Here is a 25,579-nt window from a genome sequence, read left to right on the forward strand (position 1 = left end):
TTCAGTTTCTAAAACCTAAAGTGCTGCTCAATAGGCGGCTAACAAGAAACTATGCATTTTACTGTTTTACCGACGTATGTGTACACTGAACTTGGAATGTGCGTCGGCCCCGTGTTGAAATGCCGTCCAGTGCCAGTTGGTGCGTTTTTCGCTTTGTGCAAAATTCAACATATCTCAAAAGTTCAATGGTTGACCCACTATTATTTTTTTATATTTGTGTAGCGTAAGCAACTGTCTTTCACGGGAGAATGGTATAATATTTGGGGTTTTCCGTGATTGTCCGGCTCAATTGGCAATATTCCCATTTGGGATGGTAAACAGAGCTAGGAGCAAATGCGACGCTTATGATTTACTTAAAGAAATAAAATGCCCGATTTAACATCCTGCAGAATTAGGGGAATCGGGCGTTTCCAGTGATATACAACACAAATGGGTTGTCCTCATGCAGTCACTTTGGAAACGCATTTTAAAATAGATGGCACGTCATCATCGCGCACATTTGGGAAAAACTCCCTAACGAGACCTATGGAATTGGCTGTTACATTTGACTGCCATTCCCCTAGCTTTATTCACATAGTTTTAAAATCAAGGTCAATATTGCCAAGTCGATTGTGCTTTAAAGAACATTTTCTAGTTTGAGTCAATAATATGAATGATTCAATGCTGTCTTTTAATATTTTAAAGACATAAACGGTTCTCAAAAAGGTTAATTAAAAAAACTGAGGCGGGGAAAAAAATTATTCACTACAAGCCTCGTTTACCCGAAGCTAAAATGCACGCGCACCTGTAGAACAACATACACAAACCTTCTCCTCAAGCCAAGGTTGTATGCTCTTCTGTAACGCCATCTTGGGTTTCCTGCAGAGCAGAAAGAAGGGAAGAGACGGTCGAAGAATTTTACGAATTGTGAAGTAAGTATTCGATTTCCAACAAATAAGTTGATGTAATCGTAAACCTTGTATATTCATGTATAAGTGTTGCTATTTTGTGTTTTTTTGCATCTTTTGTTATTCTGTACTACGTGCACGAATATCGCTTGAAAATTAGGTCGCCGCTCCCATCACGCTTGTACATTTTGTACAGGTAGCGTACATACAGGTGCCCCTCCCATTTTGCAGTGCAGACTCATGAGACTGCACAGAGAACTACTAAAATAATTGGATTGTCTGGTTGTATTGATTAGTGATGCGTGCATATTCATATTGATAGAGAAGTAAATAGTAATATACCGGCAGGCCTTTTTGACGAAGACAAATCGGAGCCCAAATAAATCAATGCGTACACCGTTCTGTACAGTCACTCACAGTCTACTCACGGTAGGCCTACTAGTACTAAAGTACTAGCCTAATACTAATAGACTAGTAATATCATGCAACATTATTCGTGAAGCCGACTTCGCCGTTTGGACAAAATCCCATGAGCCACTGCAACCCTTTGTTTCAGGTGAAACGCATGACTGGTAAGCGCCCAAACAAACCACTTCGTAAAGGTCGATTTCAAATTCATTTTCCACATGATGAGATAGCATGCTATTGCTAGAATTTAGAAACTAATTTGATGCATAATGTACATCGAATAAATTTGTTCAGGTGGTGCCTCTCGCTGCCACTGTTGTATGACTATGACTGAGTGAGTGTGAGGTGGTACAATTTGGTTGATTGGGTTGCATCAATCATCGATGAATATAAATAATGATGGTCTGGATGATATTGGTTGGTTGCACCATTATTTGTCATTGGTTGCTGGTACCATTTTGGTTTTAAAATCAGTTGACTTTGGTTGATTGCAGCTATTGTCTTTGGTTGATTGCTCAAATGAGGTTTTTTTGTTGATTGCGCCAGTCATTTTGAGTGTGCCAAACTTATCCCGGTGGCTAGATTGTTGGCAACATTTATAGTGCATGCAAGCTCCAGCTGCATTACCAAACGGCAATGGAAATTTCCAAGCCATCTCCGCGCATGCTCTGTAGTGGTTTCTTTTGATCTCCCTATATCACCGGAAAATTCAAGACAGTTGCCATGGTGACAGCCATCCTGATCGATAGCACTATAGCCATAGCAGCAGTGTAGAATTCAACCAGAATCTCTCCTCCAGCATCAGCGCTGGGTGAAGGCACCGAGGTACAGCAGTACACATCTGGTGGCTGGTTTATCGTTTTGGTTGTCTGGTTATTGCGACCGTCTCATTGTCTCGTGTAGTGTCTCGATTTAGACGCATTAGCTTCATTTGGAGTTACAACAAGATGTTTTACAAGTGACATGCGGATAAATTTTTGGCGACGTCAAGAGCTGTCATGTAATACACAATTTGAACTTTATTGATTCCGATGCCACAGTTCAGTTTTAGAGTCGCATTCTTGTTGAAAAAAAATGCTTCCCCATCATGCCTGATGTTGTATTGGATTAACGTTTCTTGATTTGTCAAGTGTGCTCTTGGAATGCCATTACCAAACATTGCGTCGTGTGCTTGGTACTGCAGTTGCCTGATATAGTATTGTCTGTCCAAATTGTTATTGCTTTCTCGAAATGGAAAAGTTTGAATGAACACTTCCATGACATTTCCATGTCGCATTCTTGAACATATTTTCAAGTCTTTTGTTGTGGCGAGTTGTTTCTTCATGTAGTAGGTGAACAAATTTTTCCTTGTCGGTCTTGACTATTGGACATACGCAAAGAGAGCGAGACTGGCGTAGTCAATAGTCAGGTGAGCGCTGATTAATAGTGCTTGTTACACCCAATACATGTCTGACGTCCAGCAATGTTCACTTCATTAGCATCATTATTCATGTTATTATGTCTACAGGTGTTCCGTTACGCACAATTGGCATAGTGTTTTAAAAACCCTGGATGTAATAATTGTCAGTTTCATTATCAACGATCAGGCACACCCAGGAATTGGCTGTGTTGTCTTGGTGAATGCAATTTGACTTGGAACTTTTATGATTCTCATGGCAAAAATGGGCAGGATATAGGCAACCAGAATTTGTAGTTGAGACGGTAGTCATGACAACTTTAATTGGGAGTATGATAGACCTGGTGGATGTTCAGGGTTAGGATTTCATGTTCCAAATCAAATCAATCATTGATAGTTTTGGATGGGCAGGATATAGGCAACCAGAATTTGTAGTTGAGACGGTAGTCATGACAACTTTAATTGGGAGTATGATAGACCTGGTGGATGTTCAGGGTTAGGATTTCATGTTCCAAATCAAATCAATCATTGATAGTTTTGGTCAGTTGAATATTAACATATCATTTCCGCTGATTTCTGAACTGACTGTCAGTTGCTTAGCAACATTGGCTACAAAACGATGATAAAATACATTGCCTAGATAATTTCCTCCGGATGTCTGGACCATATCAGCAAATTTCAGTCTCCGCTATTGATCTGACTTAAAAATGGGTATTGATTTGAACGTAGTGAGGCTGATGGTGTGGCTGTTGGATTTGAGGCAAAGTTTTAGTCTCGAAACAATCTTTCTCTGTGTGTATGGAATTCATGTTCCGAGGACAGACATTAGTCAGCTGTTGATAACTTGCTGTTAGTGTTGTTGGCTCTATTGGTCTGACACTAGTGACAGCTGGCGATGAGATCATGGCGATATTCGTTCACCTCAACAAGCTCAATCAAGTACTGATGATGAACTGTTCTTCATGATGGCAATATCACAATTGTACAACATTCCGACCAACTATTACCTAACATAACCCACGAAATCCACTGAGGAGGTTCATTTTTGTACATGTTTATAACTTGACGATAACGTAGCGGTAACTAGCCGAATGAACAGGTGCCCGTTCCTTGAAGAACACCCCGATCTATTCCTCTTATTCATCCTACTGCTATTCGTCGCCTACGGAGCACTTTACTTTCTCTGGTGTTGGCTGGTTTATTTGCTTGGGATAGTCAGACAGGGTGAGTCAGGAGATGAATAAATAATGTGTTGTGATTGGTCAATTAAGTTATCCGTTCAGTGTTGTTGGCTCCTGTATTACTACTATAGTTACGTGTTATGAAGAATATGTACTAATGTACAGTTGGCACAGTAGAGATTAGAAATAAAACATATTGCCATGATTACCCTGTCTGTGAAATGTGTTGTCCGAAAGAGTTTCTTCATTTGAACGTTGACAATGGTTGAGACAGTTAGACTCATTGTTGTTTGCAAACTAGTTTTCTTGTCAAAGGCAAATTTTTTACTTCTCCCAGCTATCCCATTCCAAGTATCATTTTAAAATCCACCCGACCTGAAGAAGAATTCTTTGACACTGTGACACCATTTTCCCTTGTCTGCATACTTGACTGAATGTATAACCCTGGCTGATTAGAAATGATGGCCCAAATTCCAGACCTACATACACTGTAGTTCTGCTCATTATTTGCATTTAGTGATAAAATGATAGCAAGCACACCCTATTCAATTATCCTGTTGAGAATTAGGTTCTAGTCTATACACAGTACACCAGTAGTAGCTGAAATTTTTTGCAGTGGCGCTAAGCGGGAATCTTGGAGCGGCCTCTGAGTACTTCTTGGTAGTATACATTGCTGCTTTCCTCACATTCATTGAAATGTTGTACATGGGTTTAAAAACTTATTATACTTATATTTTTGTCAAACGTTTCTCGTTGCAGTAGGCCAAATCCAAGAAGGTCAAGATGGTGGAGGTTCAGCCTCGGGAGATAAAGATCCTCGAGACTGTCGAGGATATCCAGGAGAGGCGTAGCCAGGTCCTGGGACGCTACTCGAACTTCAAAGATGCTACCAAGGAACGTAGGGAGCGGCTTGAGGATGCCAGGCGCTACATGTATTTCAAGAGAGATGCTGATGAGTTGGAGAGTTGGATTCTCGAGAAGTTGCAGACGGCATCAGATGAGAATTTCAAAGACCCCACTAACCTCCAGGTTTGTCTGGTTTTAGAATACAGTCTCGCTTTAGCATTGCATTGAAATGACAGTAATGGTTGTAACAGATAAAATCAGGCTGCTATTTTATTGATTATATAATCATGAGAGAAAGGCCAAGTACTGCATGCAAATTGCAGCCGACTCCTGTCAGACTGAAGTTAGTAGTTGAAAATACATGAAATAGGTCTGGATGAAAAGCTCAACTTGCATGGCTTAACCAGGCTGTATTCACTACTTCAGATACATAACTGAGCATATAGCAGCCTCCTTACTCTTACCATGGCTTATCAGTGGTGCCTACCTGTAGGATATAAGACTACCTAGGTGCTATGCCTATGAATCAGACTATGATTTAAAACACAATTAAAGATTTTTGGACTGGTGCTCAGTGGCTTTTAGGTTTATAGCCTAAATAGCATCACAGACAAAAAAAAATAAGAAAAGATTAGGAAAACAGATGAAACTGATTGAATAAAAAGTCTTGTCTAGGGATGTGTATGTTCCAAAATAAAACGAATTGATTGCTGTGCATCTTTAGTAAGTTTTGATCACAACCAGATTGCCATCCCTTTACCAGTTGTCTGGAAGGCTCACCAAGATTTGAACTTCAATAGACAATAGCAAGGGAAAATGTTTTAGAATTAACAGTAAATTAACAAAATCCTCTTTCAATTTCCTTCCAGGCGAAGATCCAAAAGCACCAGGCTTTTGAAGCCGAGGTTGCTGCCCACTCAAATGCCATTGTCGTCCTTGACAACACTGGTATGGAAATGATTAACGAGAAGCACTATGCTTCAGAAACGATCCAAGAGCGTCTGGATGAGCTGCATCGTCTGTGGGACTTGCTGCTCCAGAAGCTCAACATCAAGGGTGTGCGTCTGCAACAGGCACTCCAGCTGGTTCAGTATTTGAGGGAAGTTGATGAGATTCTATTCTGGATTCACGATAAGGTAAGAAAGGAATAATTTAGATGTGCCATGTGTTACAGTCAATGGGACCACCACTTCGATAATCTCTGGGTCTTTGAGCAAGGCGCCTGTGTGAACTGTACCTTGCTTTTCTCCTCCCAGGAAAGTGTGTGCTGGTCTCAACTGGTAAGTTAGTTTGTAATAAACCACCATTCCATCCAGGGGGAGTGATACTCCAGGTCATGTGAATCAAGAATCCAGAATAAGCTTGATCAGATCTTGGGTGTTTTGGCCCTAATATGGCACGCATAAATACATTTTGTACTTCATATCGTAGGAGACTATGTGTATTAAACATCTAAACGAACTATCTCTTGCTTAATTTTCAGGAAACATTTGTAACATCAGAAGAAATCGGTCGCGATTTAGAACATGTTGAGGTACTGCAAAAGAAATTTGAAGAATTCCAGAAAGATCTTCAGAGCCATGAAGATCGCGTGACAGAAGTGAATCAGCTTGCCGAGAAACTCTTGGAAGAGACTCATCCCGAGGAAGAGAAAATCAAAGGAAAACAAGATGTACGTATGATTTTACTGATGTTGGCTTGATTTGGAGACCCTTCTATTCATTACTCACCTGCCATACCTTTCAGTCTGTTGTGGTTTGTTCATCCTGGTTGATAATGGGTTGACCTGTTCATAATGAACCAACCTCCTCACTCATTTCCCTGGAATAAGCTCCAGTTGTCTTTAGTTGGATCAACCTCGCTGAAAATGAGACCTCAATGTATGTGATTTTCGGTGTGTATCAGCGTTTAAATCTTTTCTCCAGGAAATGAACGAAGCATGGGAACGTCTAAAGAACCTCTCCCGCCACCGCCAAGAACGTCTCTTCGGCGCCCACGAGATCCAGCGCTTCAACCGTGACGTGGATGAAACCAACGCCTGGATCAACGAGAAGGATGTGGTACTCTCCACTGATGATTATGGCCGTGACTTGGCCAGCGTACAAGCTCTGCAGAGGAAACATGAGGGCATGGAGCGAGACTTGGTTGCCCTGGAAGAGAAAGTGAGTATCATGTTAATGAAAAGGAATCCTGGTACAGGGATTTCGTTATAGAATTGAGTATGTTCTCTATCTCATCTTTGACATTATAATCCCAGGTTGGTGTCCTAAGCCCTGAGGCTGACCACCTCAACCATCCGAACAGACCTACTCGGGAAGAGAAACAAAATGAACACAACTGGAAAAAATCGTGAATATCGACATTAATCTTCTATACTTTATTCCTAGGTTGATAACCTAAGCTCCGAGGCTGATCGCCTTAGCGAGATCCATCCCGACCATGCTGAGCAAATCTGCTCCACGAGAGACAAGATCAACGACCAATGGAAAAACCTGAAGGGGAAAGGAGGAGACCGCAAGATGCATCTTGATGACTCCTACAACCTGCACCGATTCTTGACAGATTTCCGTGATCTTATCAGCTGGATCCACGATATGAAGGCAATCATATCAGCTGATGATTTGGCCAAGGATGTGGCCGGGGCCGAGGCTCTACTTGAGAGGCACCAGGAACATAAGGTACGGGCAGTTTAAATGTAGTGATATGAACTTGTTAAGTTGAAGTTCCGATAAGAAATATCTCAATATCTAGGATACTTGAATTCATATGTAAATTGAAGTAAACTTTCTGCCATTGAATAGCATAATATAGTATAATTTCTTTCAACTTTCAGGGTGAAATCGATGCCAGAGAAGACAGTTTCAAGGCTACAGCTGAAGCTGGCCACAAGCTCCTCGAGTCTGACCACTACGCTGTCGAGGAGGTCAAGGAAAAACTTGTCACCTTGGCAAATGAGAAAACCAGCCTCTTGGACTTGTGGGAGGAACGCAGGATCCTGTACGAGCAGTGTATGGATCTGCAGCTCTTCTATCGTGATACTGAGCAAGCTGAAACTTGGATGGCCAAACAAGAAGCCTTCCTGACCAACGAGGATCTTGGTGACTCGCTTGACAGCGTTGAGTCCCTGATCAAGAAGCATGAAGATTTTGAAAAGTCGCTCGCTGCCCAGGAGGAGAAGATTAAGGCTTTGGATGACTTTGCGACCAAGCTTATCGAGAGCGAACACTACGCTTCGGATGATGTCGCTCACAGGCGTGATCTGGTCAGTATACCTCCACCTTCTAAGAACAAAAAAGAGCATCTCCCTTTACAGATATTCCTTCATTTCATTTAAATTCAGTGAAATTCTGTGCTGCTGGTTAGTGATGATGAAATTTTTTCCTCATTCGCGGTTTCCACCAGAAAGGCTTGCCTTGGTGATGGAATTCTAGTACCTTCCTTGGATGTCTGAACTAACCAGCATTAACTTTCGGTGGAGTCGGCAGTTTTGTGTATATCAAGATATTAAAGAATGTTATATTTTATTTTCTAGCTGATCCAGCGCCGCAACATCCTCTACGAGAAATCCACAACCCGCAGACGTCTTTTGGAAGACTCCTACAGATATCAAATGTTTGAGCGAGACTGCGATGAGACAAAGGGCTGGATCAACGAAAAATTGAAAACAGCCGCTGATGAGAACTATATGGATCCTTCTAATCTTCAAGGCAAGGTCCAGAAGCATCAGACGTTCGACACAGAGATATTGGCCAATGAGCATCGCATTGATGACTTGCAGAAATCGGGACAGGAGCTGATTGATAATGATCATTACGCCCAGGACCCCATCAAGGAGCGTCTTGAGGAGATCCAGTCATTATGGGAACAGCTGAAGTCACAGAAAGACAAGAAAGGTATGTATAACACAAATGCTGACTGTTTTTGACTGAGTATTTTGAGAAAAGACTCGGATTATGCATGAGTTGACTTGGAATTTGCCTGAATTTACCCCAAAATTACCCCAGTCTTCCCTCTCATTTCACAGGCAAGAAACTGAAAGAAGCCAGCGACCAGCAGCAGTTCAACCGTAACTGTGAGGACATGGAGATCTGGCTCTCTGAATCGGAAGGCCAACTCATGTCTGAGGACTATGGCAAGGACTTGACCAGCGTACAGAACCTTCAGAAGAAGCATCAGTTGGTGGAAGGCGACATTGGGTCTCACTCAGACCGAATTGAAGAGATCAGATGCCAGGCGGCAAACTTTGTGGAATGTGCACATTTCGATGCAGACAACATTAACGACAAGAAGAAGCAAGTTCTGGACAGATACGAAGCCTTGCAGGTAACTTAAAGAAAATGTTCAGTTTCTCACCGCACGTGGAGTCGTGTGGCTGCTTGACCAATTAAATTGTCAGTTTTCGTTGCCCCTTGTTTTGCTTATCTGATATTTAGAAAGCAATGAAATATTTTCATGATATGCAATGTTTACAAGATCCGGTTCCCTTTGTTGATGTCTGGTAATGTACCCCATTGATACAACTATTGATTCATAACTTCATGACTTTGATAGAATGAATTAAACATTTCCAACTTTTAAAACTTTCAGGCACCAATAGTCCAGCGACGAAAGAAGCTTGCTGATGCCCAGCAACTGCAGCAGTTCTTCCAGGATGTGGAAGACGAAGAAGATTGGATCCATGAAAAGGAACCATTAGCTGGCTCCACCAATAGGGGGCGTGATCTGATAGGTGTCCAGAACCTGATGAAGAAGCACCAGGCACTTCAAGCAGAGGTAGCTGGCCACGAGAACCGCATTGAGGATGTGTGCAAGCAAGGCAAGGCTATGGTGGACGAGGGGCATTATGCCGCTGATGATATCAATAACAAGATCGAGGACTTGAATGAAAAGTGGAATAATACCAAGGTAAAAATTACAGCAATGTTCGACATAATAGTTTAGGATCGGTCTCCCTGTACTGTACATCTTCTTTGGGGATCCCTAGGTCATTTCTGAGAAAACATAGTGGTTGGCTTCACACGTCTTAATAAGTTCCATTATCCCGGTCCTGAACCAGATTGCAGCTGCCCATTTCTGCTGTGCCTGGACACACCAGCAACAAACCTGAATCCTGTTTTCCTCCACTTTTCAGGAGAAAGCAAACCAGCGCTCGCAGGACTTGGAAGACTCTCTCCAGGCCCAGCAGTACTTTGCCGATGCCAACGAGGGCGAATCGTGGATGAAAGAGAAGGAACCGATCGTTGGCAGTACTGACTATGGTAAAGATGAAGATGCAAGCGAGGCGCTCCTCAAGAAGCACGAGGCACTCATGGGAGATATTGAGGCGTTCCAGACCAGCATTGATGATCTGAGGGATCAGGCTCAGTCATGCAGGGTAAGCATTGGAGATTAGCTCAAACTTCTGGTGATCTTTTTCCGGGATAGTCTCTTGCTAAAAGTGAATGCTTTGCAAGAAGAATAGTGTTCATTAATTCTTGGTATTAGTATGTTCTCAAATCTAATTTGATTGATCTTGCAGCAACAAGAAGCCCCAGTTATTGATGACTATGGCAAAGAGTGTGTCGTAGCTCTTTATGACTACACCGAGAAGAGCCCACGCGAGGTCTCCATGAAGAAGGGAGACGTCCTGACCCTCTTGAACAGCAGCAACAAGGACTGGTGGAAGGTCGAGGTCAATGATCGTCAAGGATTTGTCCCTGCTGCATACGTTAAGAAGATCGACTCTGGTCTGACAGCCAGCCAATCGAACTTGGCCGATGAATTCACCGTGTCTGTTAGACAAAAACAGATTGAAGATCAGTAAGTTATACCCACCTTGAATCTCAACATTTTGGAACTCATTTTTGGCTGAGTCTTTAAAAAGTTTGGCTATGTATTGAAGATCTGTATGGTTCTGCTATTCTGGACTAAACAACTTGGACGTCAGGATTGTATTTGGTCCTCAAGTCCTATAAAGTGAAGGGTTGATACTTAGGGACATGCAAATCTTTGTTACTGATCCGGTATCGTTCTTTGGTTGCATAAATGGCAGGCACGGATTTAGTGGTGTATAAGAATATTAGCGATTTGTTTAAATCCCCATTATCTTTCCAGGTATGAGCACCTCCTTACACTTGGCAAAAAGAGAAAAGATAAGCTGATTGAATCGAGCCGTGCCTACCAACTTGTCCGTGAAGCCAGCGAACTCGTACAGTGGATTCAAGATAAGGTGAGGTTCAATGACTTTGAGAGTTACGATCTGATTGATCCCCAAATTGTTTTCAGTCACCCAACACCGGTGTGTGTTTATATTGTAGCATTTTCAGCTCTTCGACAAAACTGTAGCAGTTCCTCTACTTTTGTAGCAGATTCATCCTAACTATCTGTACATTTTACCTGACATGGTACCATAGATAATGAGCTTTTCCACAAAGTCTGACCTAACCAATATTATTGTACGCCACAAGTTCATGTGTCGTGATCACCAAATCAGCCCATTTTAATGAGTCAGAATAGACATTTGTAGATTGTCATTGACGTGTTCTTTGCTTCTGATATTCGGATATATAACATTTTCATCTGCTGGTAATAGGAAGAAGCCATTTCCGTTGATCGTAAGGACACGTTCATTACGTGTCAATCAGCTCCGACGCTTGAGTGGCAACAGGTTCTAAATTCAATTCTTCGAATGTTCACCCTTTGTTTCCCGAATGTCAGGGACCCTGCACATATTGTTCCGAAAACCAGTTCTCCACAGAAGTTTCATTCCTGCTGGAAATCAACAATAAGGGAAGTTTGAAAACTATCACTGTCCTGACTATTTAGAAATGTCCACGTCACTGAAGGTGTATTTGGGTAACCAAGGGCAGTATAGTTTTCTCAAGGTGGACACAGTTCAGACAAGGTTGTGAACACAGGTGTTTGTCTGGTGCACAGACAAGCACCAAGAAAGTAGGAATGAAATCTGTCGAGAAATAGGTGGCAAGAACTGAGGTCACTTGGTCGGGAACCATGATCGGTGGTTTCCATGCTTCATGCTTGTGTGGCTAAAACGGCACATAAGTCAAAAGATAATATAAAATGCTTTTTAATGCTTTTGCAAAATGAATTTGCACACTATAGGATCGATTTATGATGAGCATTAGTACAATTTACAGCGTGTGTCTGCTTTGGCTTAACCCATAATATCAAGACCATTTACAGTATTTTTCTCTAGCTTTGAATCGATTTTGCTTTCAGTAAGGAGGCTGCTAAACTAATCTTTGATTTTGCTGTGATTGGGCAGAATTCATGTCCATGGTTTGATCCAGCATAATGCCTGTGGCATAATGTTCTAATGGTCAAAGTGCATGTGGAAATCTAAAAATGTTTTCCTGCCCGTAGCTCCATCTTAGGAATGCAGTATGCCAGTCGTTCCTCTTTGCCTTGATGGCGCTGTGCTAATGCAAAGACAAAGTATTAAAGACACAACTCATTGCACTTTCTTACCTGCCTTGTTAGGGCAGAACTGAAGTATTGTCTTCAGATTTCGTGGTTGAGGGTTGACTCTGCTATAAACTGTCTGTAAATTTTCTTCAGTGATCATCACTGGCATGTTTGGAGTCTGTCTGTAGATTACCCGGGCCTATTATCTGTCCTGTACAGCAGTCGAATAGTACTTGATGGTCCACTACTTTGGTGCCCATGTGGCACGGGTATGAGTTTAGGGAATTGAGTTTATTTCAGTGTCAAAGAGCTTGGCTTTCATAAAGCCTACTGATAGAGCTTGAATTTTTTGCAAAGAATGAATGATAACATCATTGCATGAAGGGTTTTATTAAACGCAAAATACGAAACTACTGGGTGAAGTGTGTGGTGACTAAAGCATGTATACACTCATTTTGAAATGTACACATAGTGCTTTCTACATGACAATCGTAGTGTCTTGACAGCTATTTTGTGACTTATTCAGGAAAAGTATTTAAGGGTACGTCTTACTCTTGGGTTGGTCAGGATAGAGGTGACTGATGTGAAATGACATGGTTTACGGTACACGTATCAGATTAAAAATTGAAGACGTGACATTTCAGGCTGTTCAAGACGAAGCTGTCATGGTAACTATTTCCGTGCCCACTGTATTTAACCAACCCGGTATTTAAGGTTGCATCTTAGTTGGCGTGGTTTCCTCCAGAGGAGGGATGGGGACATGCCCCCTCAGAAGATTCAAGTGGGGAGGGTCCCCCCCAATTTGATCCTGGTGGAAACCCTGGTTGTTGACATTGGTTCAGGCTGTTTTTGCTGATGATCTAATTGTGGGTACCACTACCAGTGTCATTTATATGTGATAAAATGTGGTTCACTAGAATATGAATTCTGTCAGCAGTGGTTACCTAAACCTGGTATCCTAGGCGTAGGATCTGACGAATATTGCATGAGGCCAGTGATGTACAGAAATAGAGGCAACCAAATTTATTTTCTGATATGGTCAAGTTTTTTTTGGGTGTGAGTTTTACTTAGGCATGTTGGACAGTTTTGTGAAGATTTACTATTAAAAATCACTCTTGACAGACAAAGTCTATCGAGCTCTTTAATGATTTTATTCTGGCTTCAAGAGAGCCCTGTTATTTGTATTGTTGAAATGAGGATTATCTTTCATAGCCAATTTATATTTCCGTTCTGGTATTGTTTTCTGTAGTTCCACAATAAAATCGTCATTTTGATTTTTCAGGAAGATATGTTACTTAAAACTGTTACCCATGTTTCCCGTTTGTCAGAACATTGACATTTGTTATTGTGCAAACTGAAGCTTGATGGAAAAATCTTCTCTGACAAATCTATTCATCTTGCTTCAGGAAACTATTGCCACCACCGAAGAAACTGCGACTGATCTAGAGTCAGTCGAGCAACAGCAGAAGAAGTTCGAAGAATTCCAGCGTGATCTGAAGACAAATGAAGCTCGTCTCATGGAAATGAACACGATCGCTGAGACCCTTGAGTCTCTTGGTCAAGCCGAGGCGGCTGATAAGGTCCGTGGCCAGGTTGCGGTCTTGAATGAGCGCTGGACGGCCCTTGAACAGGTCACATGTGAGAAGACAGAGAGCTTGATGAGCTCACATGAGGTACAGAGGTACCACAGGTAAGCAGTGTTCAGCCTCAGGTCAAACTAGGGTTGAAGCTGGCCTATCCTGTAGTAGACTTCAGATGAGCTGCTCAATCAGTGCTTCAAGCAAAGCATTCCTAACCAGGGACCTCTTGACCGCAAGCCAAGGATCCGAGCCACTAGACCACTGTGGCTCTGTCGAAACACAAACAACACTTTGTTAAGCATATCATTTGTAACTGATTTTGACTAAATGTTATGACCACTTTCCAGGGATGTTGATGAAACCCTCGACTGGATCGATGAGAAAGACAATGCCCTCAACGTGGAGAATGTCGGTAATGATCTGGCTACTGTACAGCGTCTGCAGCGTAAACACGAGGGTGTTGAGCGAGACTTGGCCGCTCTTGGCGACAAGGTGCGCGACCTTGATGAGACCGCCAACAGGATCATGCAGACCCACCCTGACCAGGCTGAGGGTATCTATCACCATCAGACCGAGCTGAATGAGAAGTGGAACAACTTGACTGGCAAGGTAAATATCAGGGCCCTGTTCACAAAACAGTGCTAAATGTTGTGGATGTAACAGAGATTTTCCTTTGTCCTTCCTGGTTGTCTTAAATGCCTCTGAGGTTATTTCGGAGGTAATTAAATGGAAATTTCATGAAACTTTTGATGATGTTTGGTTGAGCTTTCTAACTGGTTCTTATTTGTTTCAAATTTAGGCTGATGCCAGGAAATCCAAACTTCTTGACTCTTATGATCTTCAACGTTTCCTGAGTGACTACCGTGATCTGATGTCTTGGATCAACAGTATGATGGCGCTAGTATCTTCAGAGGAGCTCGCCAAGGATGTAACCGGAGCTGAAGCACTTCTGGAGAGGCACCAGGTAAGACTCGGCTTTGTCCCAAGCTCCTCTGAGAATTATGTGCTTTTAGAATCCTAACCTTGTCGAGGTATGTGCCATGTTTTCAAAAGGATTACTTCAGGTCTTTGTACACATGGCACAGTCACCTGCCCCAGCGTATTTAGGTGAAGATAGTGAGCTAAAGCTATTCAACCTAAATGTATTTCTTTGGACTCAAAAGAATCAAGTCATCTGTCTGGTACACAAGTGCCCTACCCCCGCTGTTATAATGGGGATGCTTCAGTATTGGACAGATTGTTCCATCACCACTGTCTCTTCAAACTAAATTGAGAGGAAAATTCTGAAGAGACTTGAGTTATAATTGGATGTTTCAAAATGTCCAGTACTAAAATTTGTTCCCATGTGTAATTCATTGACTTGTGTTCAGGTCACTCTCAAACTGTTGATATGGAAATACAGGGTAAATGGGGTATGCAGACCAAACAGGGTGTGCAAACCATGGTTTCAGCTTAGTAGATGTAGTAACTGGTAGTAATCCCTGCAATTACCGACATGCCACCAAAGTGCTCTGCAAATGAGTTTATTTGTTGCAGCGAGCAGAGATAATTATCAGCAGTTTTTTATCCCTCTTCGCAGCGGCTAAACTGGCTTGTTTGCAGAGAGCTTAACATGTCCCGATAACACATTCATTTCAGAGTCTCGGTATAGAAATAGGAAGTCGTTATGTTGTTGAACTGGTTTGTTCTCGATTTGGAGAGGTATAACATTAAGCATGGCATGATGTTGAGTTTCTTAGCAAACTTTAGGGGCGTGCAACAGAGGGGTAGTACAATATCATAGGAGGGGGGGGGGAGGTACTTAAAGTTGGTCCGAGGATTAGGTAAAAATCGCAGGATGGTAGTACTACATATGAAGTTAAAGCATCAGATCGTTATTTAAGTGTTGGAGGTGACCTGATATGCCATTTGTGCGCAACAAAGTTAAAAGTCCTTGTGCTTGCCTTTCCATTTTGTTTCAACTCGAAGAAACACACAGCAGCTTTTGCTCTTATAAAGGCACCAGGCATGTTTGGTTGATATCCACTAAAGGGTATTTCAGCACCTATAAGCACACTTTATATCGCAGATGGTTTTCCTACACTTGTTATGTCGCAGGTGGTTTTCCATACCAGGCAAAAAATGGTTGATTGAGCACATGCTTTGAAATTGTGTGAATTACTGTAAATACATTAAAACCTTTTGTTTCCCTTTCTCATATTCTTCTGTAAAAAGCTACTTCTGAATTTGTATGTTGGGTAGAAATGCCACACAATCTGCATTTCTGCGTTAAGTATTTGAATTTGAAGACGCCGTACTGAGACCGAGCTTTGAGATGTTCAATTTCTCAGACTGGAATGAGGAACATGAAAATTACTCTAGGGATCATCGTTACAGGTCAACAAGTGTTGTGTGAACAAACCCTCAAATTTGGTGGTAGCCTTTTGTCAAGCCGTTTAACTTCGATGATTGTATCAATCTATCTGAACATGTCTTCCCTTCTCTTTAGGAACATCGCACTGAAATCGATGCCCGTGCCGGTACCTTCCAAGCCTTTGAAATGTTCGGCAACCAACTTCTCCAGAACAACCATTATGCCAGCGATGAGGTCAAGGACAAACTTGAGAGTCTTGGCCAATCCCGAGAAGCTCTTGAAAAGTAAGTTGACATGACATATCGGGAGTGGAGCACCAGTGTCATCAAGAGTGGGGTTGACGACATGAATGGACACCAACTGTGTTCATGCTCGATGAATAAAGTTGATTGGTGCATATGCTGTTATTATAATGCAGCTTATTCTTTCCATACACTCCATAAGATTTGGGCATATTCCACTGGCATATTCACCGACAATTTCTGTACCTTCAGGGCCTGGATTTCTCGACGTGTCAAACTTGACCAATGCCTCGAGAAGCAGCTGTTCCTCCGTGATTGCGACCAAGCTGAGACCTGGATGGCCACCCGTGAAGCCACACTTTCCGGAGACTCCGTCGATGGTGAGAACGTCGACGCAACCATCAGAAAGCACGAGGATTTGGATCGTGCCGTGAACGCACAGGAAGAGAAGATCGCTTCACTGCAGAACTTTGCCGAGCAGCTTTGCTCTGCTGATCATTATGATTCCCCTGAAATTGAGGCAAAGAGAGACGAGGTCTTAGAAAGGTTAGTTCAAATATATTGTCTATTGTTTCCATTGACCTTCGTGAAAAGTGATGTCCCTCTTTGGTGTTGAGACTTGGCAAAAAAAGTGCCGAAATTTTGATGCCCGCCCTCCTCACCAGTCATTAACTTCATCTTCTGTATCATAGATGGAGCCACTTGAAGGATGCTCTGATCGAAGATCGCGCCAAGCTTGGCGAGGCCCAGAGCTTGCAGGCATTCTCTCGTGATGCTGACGAGATGGAGAGCTGGATTACAGAGAGGATGAAACTGGCTGTTGAAGAGTCCTACAGGGATCCAACCAACGTTCAGAGCAAGCACCAGAAGCACCAGGCATTTGAAGCCGAGCTTGCTGCCAACTCCGAGAGACTCCAGATGGTTCTCAACATGGGACAGAGTAAGTCAGCTTGAAGTCTTCTGCTTATTTTTTTGTAGAAATTTGGATGAAGAGAAAAATAGTTTTCTGGGTGTGGGCTTTTAGATGCTCATGTGTCAGTTTTCACCTTCAGGTTTCATACAACACACTTTCTTGTTCTTTCTGACGTGAACAGAGAAGGTGGTTGAGTGTGTTGAGTGTGAAACATGAATCAAGATCTTCAAAAATGAAAATGCATCCTTACACTGGTTCTGGTAAAGACTGATCGTAATGGACCGGGGTATCTGGTAGGTCACTGCAAGCCATTGCAGGCTAGTGTGGTAAAACGGTAAAACTCCATAATGCGGCCTGACCAAAGTTACCTGAAGAGGACAGGCCAGTTGGTTGTTTCCCAGGATAATGGTATGACCAATGGTAGTTTGAAAGCATTGGCTGGCTGGCTTGTTTCTCAGGATAGTGGTATGACTAATGGTAGTTAAAGAGCACAGGCCAACTGATAACAATGAATTTCCAATCAAATGGCTGCACTGTAGAACGTTGATAGACTTTTTTATTGCTTCTTTTATAACTATCTGAGTTTTTTTTAAGCAAAAGGTTGACAATATTCTTGGCATTGTCCATTACAGACTTGGTTGGATCTGATGGGCGGACAGGCACTGGTGAGCACTGACAAACTGTTGTACAAAATAGAGGCAGTCGAATATCTGCTGTTGTGCGTTGTATATTTGATTGTATATATTGTAAATTCTTTCTTGAATTGTTGAAAGCGATAATGATTATTATTGTTATTGTCCGTTACAGATCTTGTTGATGGTGATGGCTGCATGGGCACTGACGACGCCGTCAAAGCTCGCATCGTCAACCTGACGGAACAGTGGGAATACCTCGTAACCAAATCGACGGAGAAGAGCGAGAAACTGAAGGAGGCCAACCGCCAGGCTGTCTACAATGCCGCCGTAAAGGACATGGAATTCTGGTTGGATGAAGTCGAGCATGTGATCCAATCTGATGACTACGGGAAGGATCTCGCCAGTGTACAGAATCTTAACAAGAAGCACCAGATTTTGGAAGCTGATGTTGAAGCACATCAGGATCGTATGAACGAGCTGAACCGTGTCGCTGATGAATTTGTCGAAGCCAATGCGTTTGATTCCGAGAATATCATCGAGAGGAAGAAGAACATTAATGAGAGATATGAAAGGTAAGAAATTGGAGACAGAACTTACTTGGGTTGATGGGGACAGCCATGTGCTCATGGCAGTGGCAGGGACTGCAATGCTTAGTCCAGGATTGGCAAGGGAGCAGGGCAGGATCCACGAGGCTATCCCAGTATGATGGTGGCAGCACCTATCCTTACCAGGAGAGTAGCAGGGGCTCTCGGGAAGATGCTACGACATTAGTTATCAAAAATGTTTTGTATCTACTGAACTCTTAAGTGTCTGTTCCTGATTTTTTTCCAGAGTAAAGGAGATCACTGAGCAGCGCCGCATCCGTTTGAATGAAGCTCTCATCCTCCACCAGTTCTTCAGAGACATTGATGACGAAGAGGCTTGGATCAGAGAAAAGAAGCTCCTGGTTGGCTCTGAGGATTATGGACGTGACCTGACCGGCGTGCAGAACCTGAGGAAGAAACACAAACGTCTCGATGCAGAAGTGGGAAGCCATGAGCCGGCAATCGAAGCAGTGAAGGAGGCTGGACGCAAGCTGATGGAGGAGACCACCCTCGGAAGTGAGGACATAGAAAACAGGATTGAGCAACTGCAGTCGAGCTGGGAAGAGCTAAGGCAGATGTCTACCAACAGGTGAGTTTGAAGTTGATTGATTGATGTATCTGAGTACCGACACTTCCCCCCTTGAGGTTAACTTTCTCTGACAACATGTCAAGAAAGACTATCTCTCAATTCGGCTGTCATAACTAAATAAGGCATCCCTCTGCCACCTGTTCTTGATCTCTGTCACTAAGCAATCTCTTTTCTTTCCAGGGGTCAGAAGCTTGAGGAATCTCTTGCCTACCAACAGTTCTGCGCCAGCATCGAAGAAGAAGAGGCGTGGATCCTAGAGAAGGAGCATCTTCTCTCTGGGGAAGACTACGGCGACACCCTGGCTGCCGTTCAAGGCCTAATGAAGAAGCACGATGCGTTCGCCACCGACTTCAAGGTCCATGAAGACAGGTGCACCGAGATCTCAAGGCAGGGCGAGGTGCTCATCGAAGAGGTAGGAATAACTACAAAATCCAATTCTGCTCAGTTTGCCACATTTCATTCTCTCGGATAACAACATGATGTCTAGGACATAGACATCGATAGAGCAACATGTTAAACCATTGCGTCCTGTTGCTTTCAGGGTAACTTCCAACATGAGAACATCACCATGCGCTGCGAAGGCCTGAAAGAAAAGCTGAACAACCTGCAGACAGCTGCTAACCGCCGCCGTGGCAAGCTCATCGACAACTCCGCCTTCCTCCAGTTCATGTGGAAGACCGACGTCGTTGAGAGTTGGATTGCCGACAAGGAGACCCAGGTCCGCTCGGAGGATTACGGCCGTGATTTGTCATCTGTGCAGACTCTTCTCACAAAACAAGTAAGTCTTCCACAAACATTGAATGGAATTTGTCTATAAACTTCTTTGATTTAACACTAGATCTTTCGGGTCCTTAATATTACGACAGTGTTATTGGACAAGAATGAGCAGAAATGAATCATCAACCAATAAATGCATGAATCTGTTCTCCACTTGTAGGAAACTTTCGATGCCGGCTTGCAGGCATTTGAGAAGGAAGGAATCCAGACCATCACGGCTCTGAAGGAACAACTGGTGGAAGCCAAGCATCACCAGACACCCGCTATTGAGAAGAGATACAGTGATGTCATCGAAAGGTAGGTTTTACTTGACCACCATAAGGCATGCAAAGAGACTGGCAGTTGGAAGCTTGGAGTGATTAGAAACCTGGATTTGGCATAGATCTTGTGGATTGATTTGAAAATAGTGGACCTTTTAACTTACCCATCAATTTCACTTCAGGTGGCAGCACTTGTTGGGTGACTCTGAGTCCCGCCGCCAGCGTCTGCTGAAACTCCAAGAGCAGTATCGCCAAGTAGAAGACCTCTACCTTACTTTCGCCAAGAAGGCCTCAGCCTTCAACAGTTGGTTTGAGAATGCAGAGGAAGATTTGACTGACCCAGTCCGCTGCAACTCCGTAGAAGAGATCAAGGTGAGTACTTTGGAAAAGAGGCATTGGATTTAGACCAAATGTTCATGGAATTAAACTCTTGGCTCTGGACTCTGTCACAAGACCAAGAAGCCTTAGTTCACCATCATCACCAGAGGTAGATTGGGGTATGCATATGGTTGAAGCTTTAAGGCAGTGAAATATAATGGTTTGACCATTTTACATAGGCCAACATGGTCTGGATTTGAATTCGATTCGATATCTTCAGTTTCTTTATCCAGGAACCCTCCCACATCTCCAAGTTGTCCCTATTTTGTAACTAAGATGTTCTCATGTTTTCACTTTCTTTGCAGGCTCTTCGTGAAGCCCATGACCAGTTCAAGGCCTCCCTCAGCGCTGCCCAGGCAGACTTTGACCAGCTCGCCTCCCTCGATAAGCAGATCAAGAGCTTCAATGTGGGAGCTAACCCCTACACTTGGTTCACCATGGACGCCCTGGAAGACACCTGGAAGAACCTACAGAAAATCATCAAGGCAAGTAGAAACAAATTGATATGAAGTTACTTGAGATTGAACTCCTTCCATGACTGCACATATTTGAGTTTTCAAGTTGCGTTTTGTCCTTATAAATAACACTTTCATTCTACTTACAGGAACGTGACATGGAGCTTGCTCGTGAGCAACAGCGTCAAGAAGATAACGACCAGCTGCGTAAACAGTTTGCCCATGAGGCTAACCAGTTCCACGCATGGTTGACTGAGACAAGGTCTGAGATGATGGAAGGATCGGGTACTCTTGAGGAACAGCTGGAGGCTGTCAAGGTAATGAATAACTTCAAATTCCTTGAATCTATATATCAAATTGAAAATCAGTTTCAGTTTGCCTTCTTGTCCAAGTTCTGTTTCGGATTTAGAATCTCTTTAACCTGCTCGGACACCAGAAGATTACTGGTGATTAGGTGACGATGTTGTCCTGCCTCATGTGGTGCAATATATCGTTACTGCACTGATCAAGCAACCCTTGTGGCAAGTCAATTTTCATCAGTGACTGTTCTCTGGACTTGGATTAAGAGCCATCTGCTTGTTTTCCAGCGCAAGTCAGCAGAAGTACGTGCCCAGAAGGGACACCTGAAACGTATAGAAGATTTGGGTGCAGCGATGGAGGAGCGACTCATCCTGGATAACCGTTACACCGAGCACAGCACCGTGGGTCTGGCTCAACAATGGGATCAGTTAGACCAGCTGGGCATGAGAATGCAGCACAACTTGGAGCAACAGATACAGGCTCGGTACGTTTGTGGTCTTTGAACCAATGATCCATCAGAACTCTTGTTCAGTCTCTCGTACTCTAAGATGAAATTGTGTATCACGTCTCTGCATATCAAAGGTCTAAAATGAAGGTTACGGCTGACTGACTGGTCATCATAAGCTGATAAAAGGCAAAACCATCAACCCATGATACGTATATTGACAAAATTTGGTTTATCTTTTTCCAGCAACCAGAGTGGTGTATCAGAAGATGCCCTGCGAGAGTTCACAATGATGTTCAAACATTTCGACAAGGACAAGTCCGGCAAGCTCGACCATCACGAGTTCAAGTCTTGTCTGCGTGCCCTGGGTTATGATCTACCCATGGTGGAGGAAGGACAGATTGATCCCGAGTTCCAGGCTATCCTAGATTCAGTTGATCCAAATAGGTTAGTATTACCTTAGAAGTTACTCATCACATATAACTTGTAAACTGAAACTAAGTGAATGCATTTGTAAATTTGTTTGGACCAAAATTAGTGTACCACTGATACTCATCTGTTTGCTCCAATTTTCCAGGGATGGTCTTGTGTCGCTACAAGAATACATGGCGTTTATGATCAGCCGGGAGACAGAGAACGTGCAGACCAGCCAAGAGGTGATCGAAGCTTTCCGAGCTCTCACTGCAGATGGAGAAAAAGCGTATATCACTTCGGCAGAGCTCTATGCAGTAAGTTTTTTTGTAGCATGCATGAACGTTATTGAAGCTTGACAGAGTTCTGTTTTCATTGGTTGTTTTTGATTGATAGATTAAAGGATACATCTACCAAATAGGCTTCATGCATGGTTTTGGAAGAGTTTCATGGAAGCTGTAAAGTTTGATGTTACTCTAGGTGGCTTGCTACAATTCAACAGTCCATCCATCTATGTGATAAGGTTGGATGAGCTTTATATTCTGTTTGGTTGATGGTAATGGCAAATGGCTGTGTGTATTCTTTCGTGACCCGTTCTAATTCGTTGTCAATCTCGCCTTCCAGAATCTACCGAGGGACCAAGCGGACTACTGTCTACGTCACATGAAACAGTACATCGACAAGGGCGGTCATGAAATACCTGACGCATACGACTACACCGATTTTACGCAAACACTTTTCTCGAACTAACCTAACTAGGCCTCCAAGCATCCTTGTTTGAGGCCGACCATGGTGTAGGCCTGGTCTGCGATTAGGCCTACGTAACTGTTTAACTTTAGCAATCATTTAGCTGCCCATATATGTGCTTTGTTACGGTTCCATAAAGGTCCGAGGACTTGTGCAGCTGTCCTGAAGAGTAAAATTACAAATGTGCAATAGTACATGTATGTTGAAAGGCATTTTAGCTTTTCAGAGAGCATTGGTTATATCATATAACCTGGTTGGACGCCAAGATCAACAGATATATTTGGATTCAATTTTGAAAATCTGAATGGTCATAAATTTCTTTTTGGACAAGTTTGCTTCAGTTTGGAAATGTTTTTGATGTGACTGTTTTGTGGGAGTTCAAAGACAGATGGACAACCTGCACTTGTTCTCCGGCTCTCAAGGTATATACTTTTCCTCTATTGCTCTCAAGCAATCGAAGACTGTTGTTCAGCTCCCTACGATACATACCCTTTGTGAAGAAGTTGTTCATACTAACCAGGACTGAAACTGTGTATGTCGAGTGATCATGCACCTGTTTCATTTGTGGTTGGCCTGAATCGACTGTATATGGATGTAGCTTATCCATCATAAGGATGTATGCCTTGCATATTGGTTAGATAATTCTCCTAATAGGTGTCTGGTCTGTGGTTTTTGTTTTCAAGTTGATGACGAGCTGTTTGATGTCAGCTGTTGAAGCAGTGGATGTAAATCTAGCTTGTTTTAGGTTTGGAAAGATTGACTGCTCTCTGTATAGTCTACGTAGTAAGCTTGAATACGTATATCTGCTGCTGGTGGTTTGGGTGATGTTTTTCGGAACAAGCTGTATGCTTTGTAATCATTATATTGGTAACTGATTCTCATGCGTCCTGATTTAACATGAAACAAAGAAACCTTAACAAAAGTTGTGTCAAGACGGAGTCCTACATTATGAAAATGATGAACTGCAGGATTTTGTCACAGGCAACTGGATGGAACAGTTGATACATAACATCTGCAGTACTTCGACCGTCCTGTTGACATCCATTCACCTGTGATAATCTTCTTCCGAAAAAAATCGAAAAATATGACATGTTTGATGAATATGAATTGAAAAACTATATCTTCTGTATTCTGTTCTCTGATTCTCTAGCCATATAATGATGTACCCATAGCTTTCAGATTAGCTAAGATGTCTCTGTAACTTGGAGTTGGAACCGTAATAAACATTTGCTTTCCTCAGAATCAATTCTTGACTTGTTTACTTGACTGTATTTTGTATGAATTTGATTGTTTCACAAAAAGCTGTTTGAACCGTCATAATCTGACCCTACAGACTTCTGGATGAAATCCATATCGTGATAATTGAGTTTCATTGGATAAAGTCTTTATTCTGTAATGTTGACGCTCTCAGGATTGTCAACAAAGGCTTCTTCCTGTCAGATCGGGCAATATTTTGTGAGAAGACCGTAAAAGCATGTCACAACTCGGTCTGGCATGTGACCGGATCAAAGTACAAATCCTACTTCGATGGTCTTGTCGATCACACTGTCCAGCAACTTCATAGTCATGACTTGGCATTAAAAACTTGTCCTTGAAGTTTTAGATACTGAATTGACTCTAAGTTGGTCACTGGGCCACTAGGCTAATCACTGACCAATCTTGAATTGAGAATCATAAACAAGACAAGGTAGTGATGCCTGTCGCTTCCGAGGATGGGTCGATAGGAGGTACACTGTGATACTGGCAGAATTGCAGAGCTGGGTGTTACCCCACATGGCAGATAGTCATTTTAAAAGCCTTCAGCTTGTCTGCCCCTGACAATAGGTGGACACAACCTGCAGGTGGGAGCAGATAATCATGTTACCTCATATGTTTGAGGACTAGTCTAAATGGCCCTAATAAGGACTGGGAAGTGGCTTTATCCAGTCCATTCACATATCACAACACAGCTCCTGACACACAAAAGCACAGGTGTCCCTACCGAAAAGAAAGAACTCCATAGAAAGTGCTGCCAGTGTCGGGTATGCATGTCAGACATGCCTACAGAAAGGACCATATCACAGTAAAGGATGCAGGAGAAGTGACTATCACCCTGGGGTAAGTGCTGTGCAGAGTATCGCATCTCAGTGTAAACCGGCAGTACGGGTGTAGCCCTGGTGACAGAACACAACATAACCATAATCCCACCTTCCGACACACTGAAGGTGTTTTATCCCTTAGCACCTGGCTTTCTGGCTACTGAACGACGTCATCGGACGGTCAGGCCATGGAGACAGCTCAATGGAATTTGATGTTTCTGGTTCATATCCTTATCCTCCATTTGGCTTTTACAGGCTCTACGCATTGAACTGTTGAAATATTGTGAAGTGTCCACTACCCTGCAAGAGACCCCAATATGATGAGGACAGTCTGGGCAAGCCCTAAAAAGACACATTGCCTAAGGCTTACTTCATTGTCAGGCTGAAGGTGTACTTCATCTAGTCTCTGTGACACATTCACACTTCACTCACAAGTCTCTCTGTTAGTGTAGTTCGTGATGACTAAGCTAGTACAAGTGGGACCTCATGATTGGTGTACTTTGGACAGTGCACAACTTAGAAATGAGTAGTGCTCAGCTCAGTGTCACAACCAAGGGTAGATCAAAAGCCAAGTTGAGTCCTTCGTCAGACATAACTGGTTGTAGAAAGTCACAAGTTTGAAGTTTGTTTACAATGTTACAACATGGTCAATCACTCAGTGTCAAAACCAAGGGTAGCCCAGGTGTGCTCTTCACGATACACAGCTGGCT

General features: G+C 42.9%; 1 protein-coding gene across 5 annotated transcripts; it reads left to right on the forward strand.

Moving 5' to 3' along the window:
• The first annotated feature begins 831 nt into the window (after nt 1-831).
• LOC135501214 (spectrin alpha chain-like) lies at nt 832-24,033 on the forward strand. 5 transcript variants are annotated; one of them, XM_064793147.1, is made up of 33 exons: nt 832-911; nt 4,632-4,901; nt 5,588-5,854; nt 6,202-6,390; nt 6,644-6,880; nt 7,106-7,396; nt 7,552-7,980; nt 8,251-8,611; nt 8,743-9,041; nt 9,306-9,623; nt 9,850-10,092; nt 10,237-10,517; nt 10,812-10,926; nt 11,290-11,364; nt 13,529-13,812; nt 14,050-14,311; nt 14,502-14,666; nt 16,191-16,339; nt 16,550-16,843; nt 16,990-17,237; nt 17,843-17,875; nt 18,018-18,417; nt 18,677-19,018; nt 19,199-19,430; nt 19,560-19,796; nt 19,956-20,092; nt 20,238-20,427; nt 20,739-20,918; nt 21,038-21,205; nt 21,476-21,672; nt 21,880-22,080; nt 22,211-22,361; nt 22,669-24,033. In XM_064793147.1, exons 2-33 carry the CDS (start codon nt 4,656-4,658, stop codon nt 22,792-22,794), a joined length of 7,347 nt encoding a protein of 2,448 aa, XP_064649217.1. In that variant the 5' UTR covers nt 832-911; nt 4,632-4,655; the 3' UTR covers nt 22,795-24,033. The 5 variants fall into 5 exon arrangements, with proteins under 5 accessions (XP_064649217.1, XP_064649219.1, XP_064649220.1 ...); XM_064793148.1 differs by lacking the exon at nt 832-911 and adding an exon at nt 3,899-3,915; XM_064793149.1 differs by lacking the exon at nt 17,843-17,875.
• Nucleotides 24,034-25,579: the final 1,546 nt, after the last annotated feature.

Source organism: Lineus longissimus, chromosome 17 (assembly GCF_910592395.1).
Source record: "Lineus longissimus chromosome 17, tnLinLong1.2, whole genome shotgun sequence".
NCBI lineage: Eukaryota > Metazoa > Nemertea > Pilidiophora > Heteronemertea > Lineidae > Lineus > Lineus longissimus.

Bases quoted from the DNA above. Each gene is read 5' to 3' on its own strand.
- LOC135501214 (XM_064793147.1), top strand. From the start codon at position 4,656: ATGGTGGAGGTTCAGCCTCGGGAGATAAAGATCCTCGAGACTGTCGAG. The intron at 19,431-19,559 runs GTAGGAATAACT...TGTTGCTTTCAG, and splicing joins GCGAGGTGCTCATCGAAGAG to GGTAACTTCCAACATGAGAA. The intron at 20,093-20,237 runs GTAGGTTTTACT...ATTTCACTTCAG, and splicing joins TACAGTGATGTCATCGAAAG to GTGGCAGCACTTGTTGGGTG.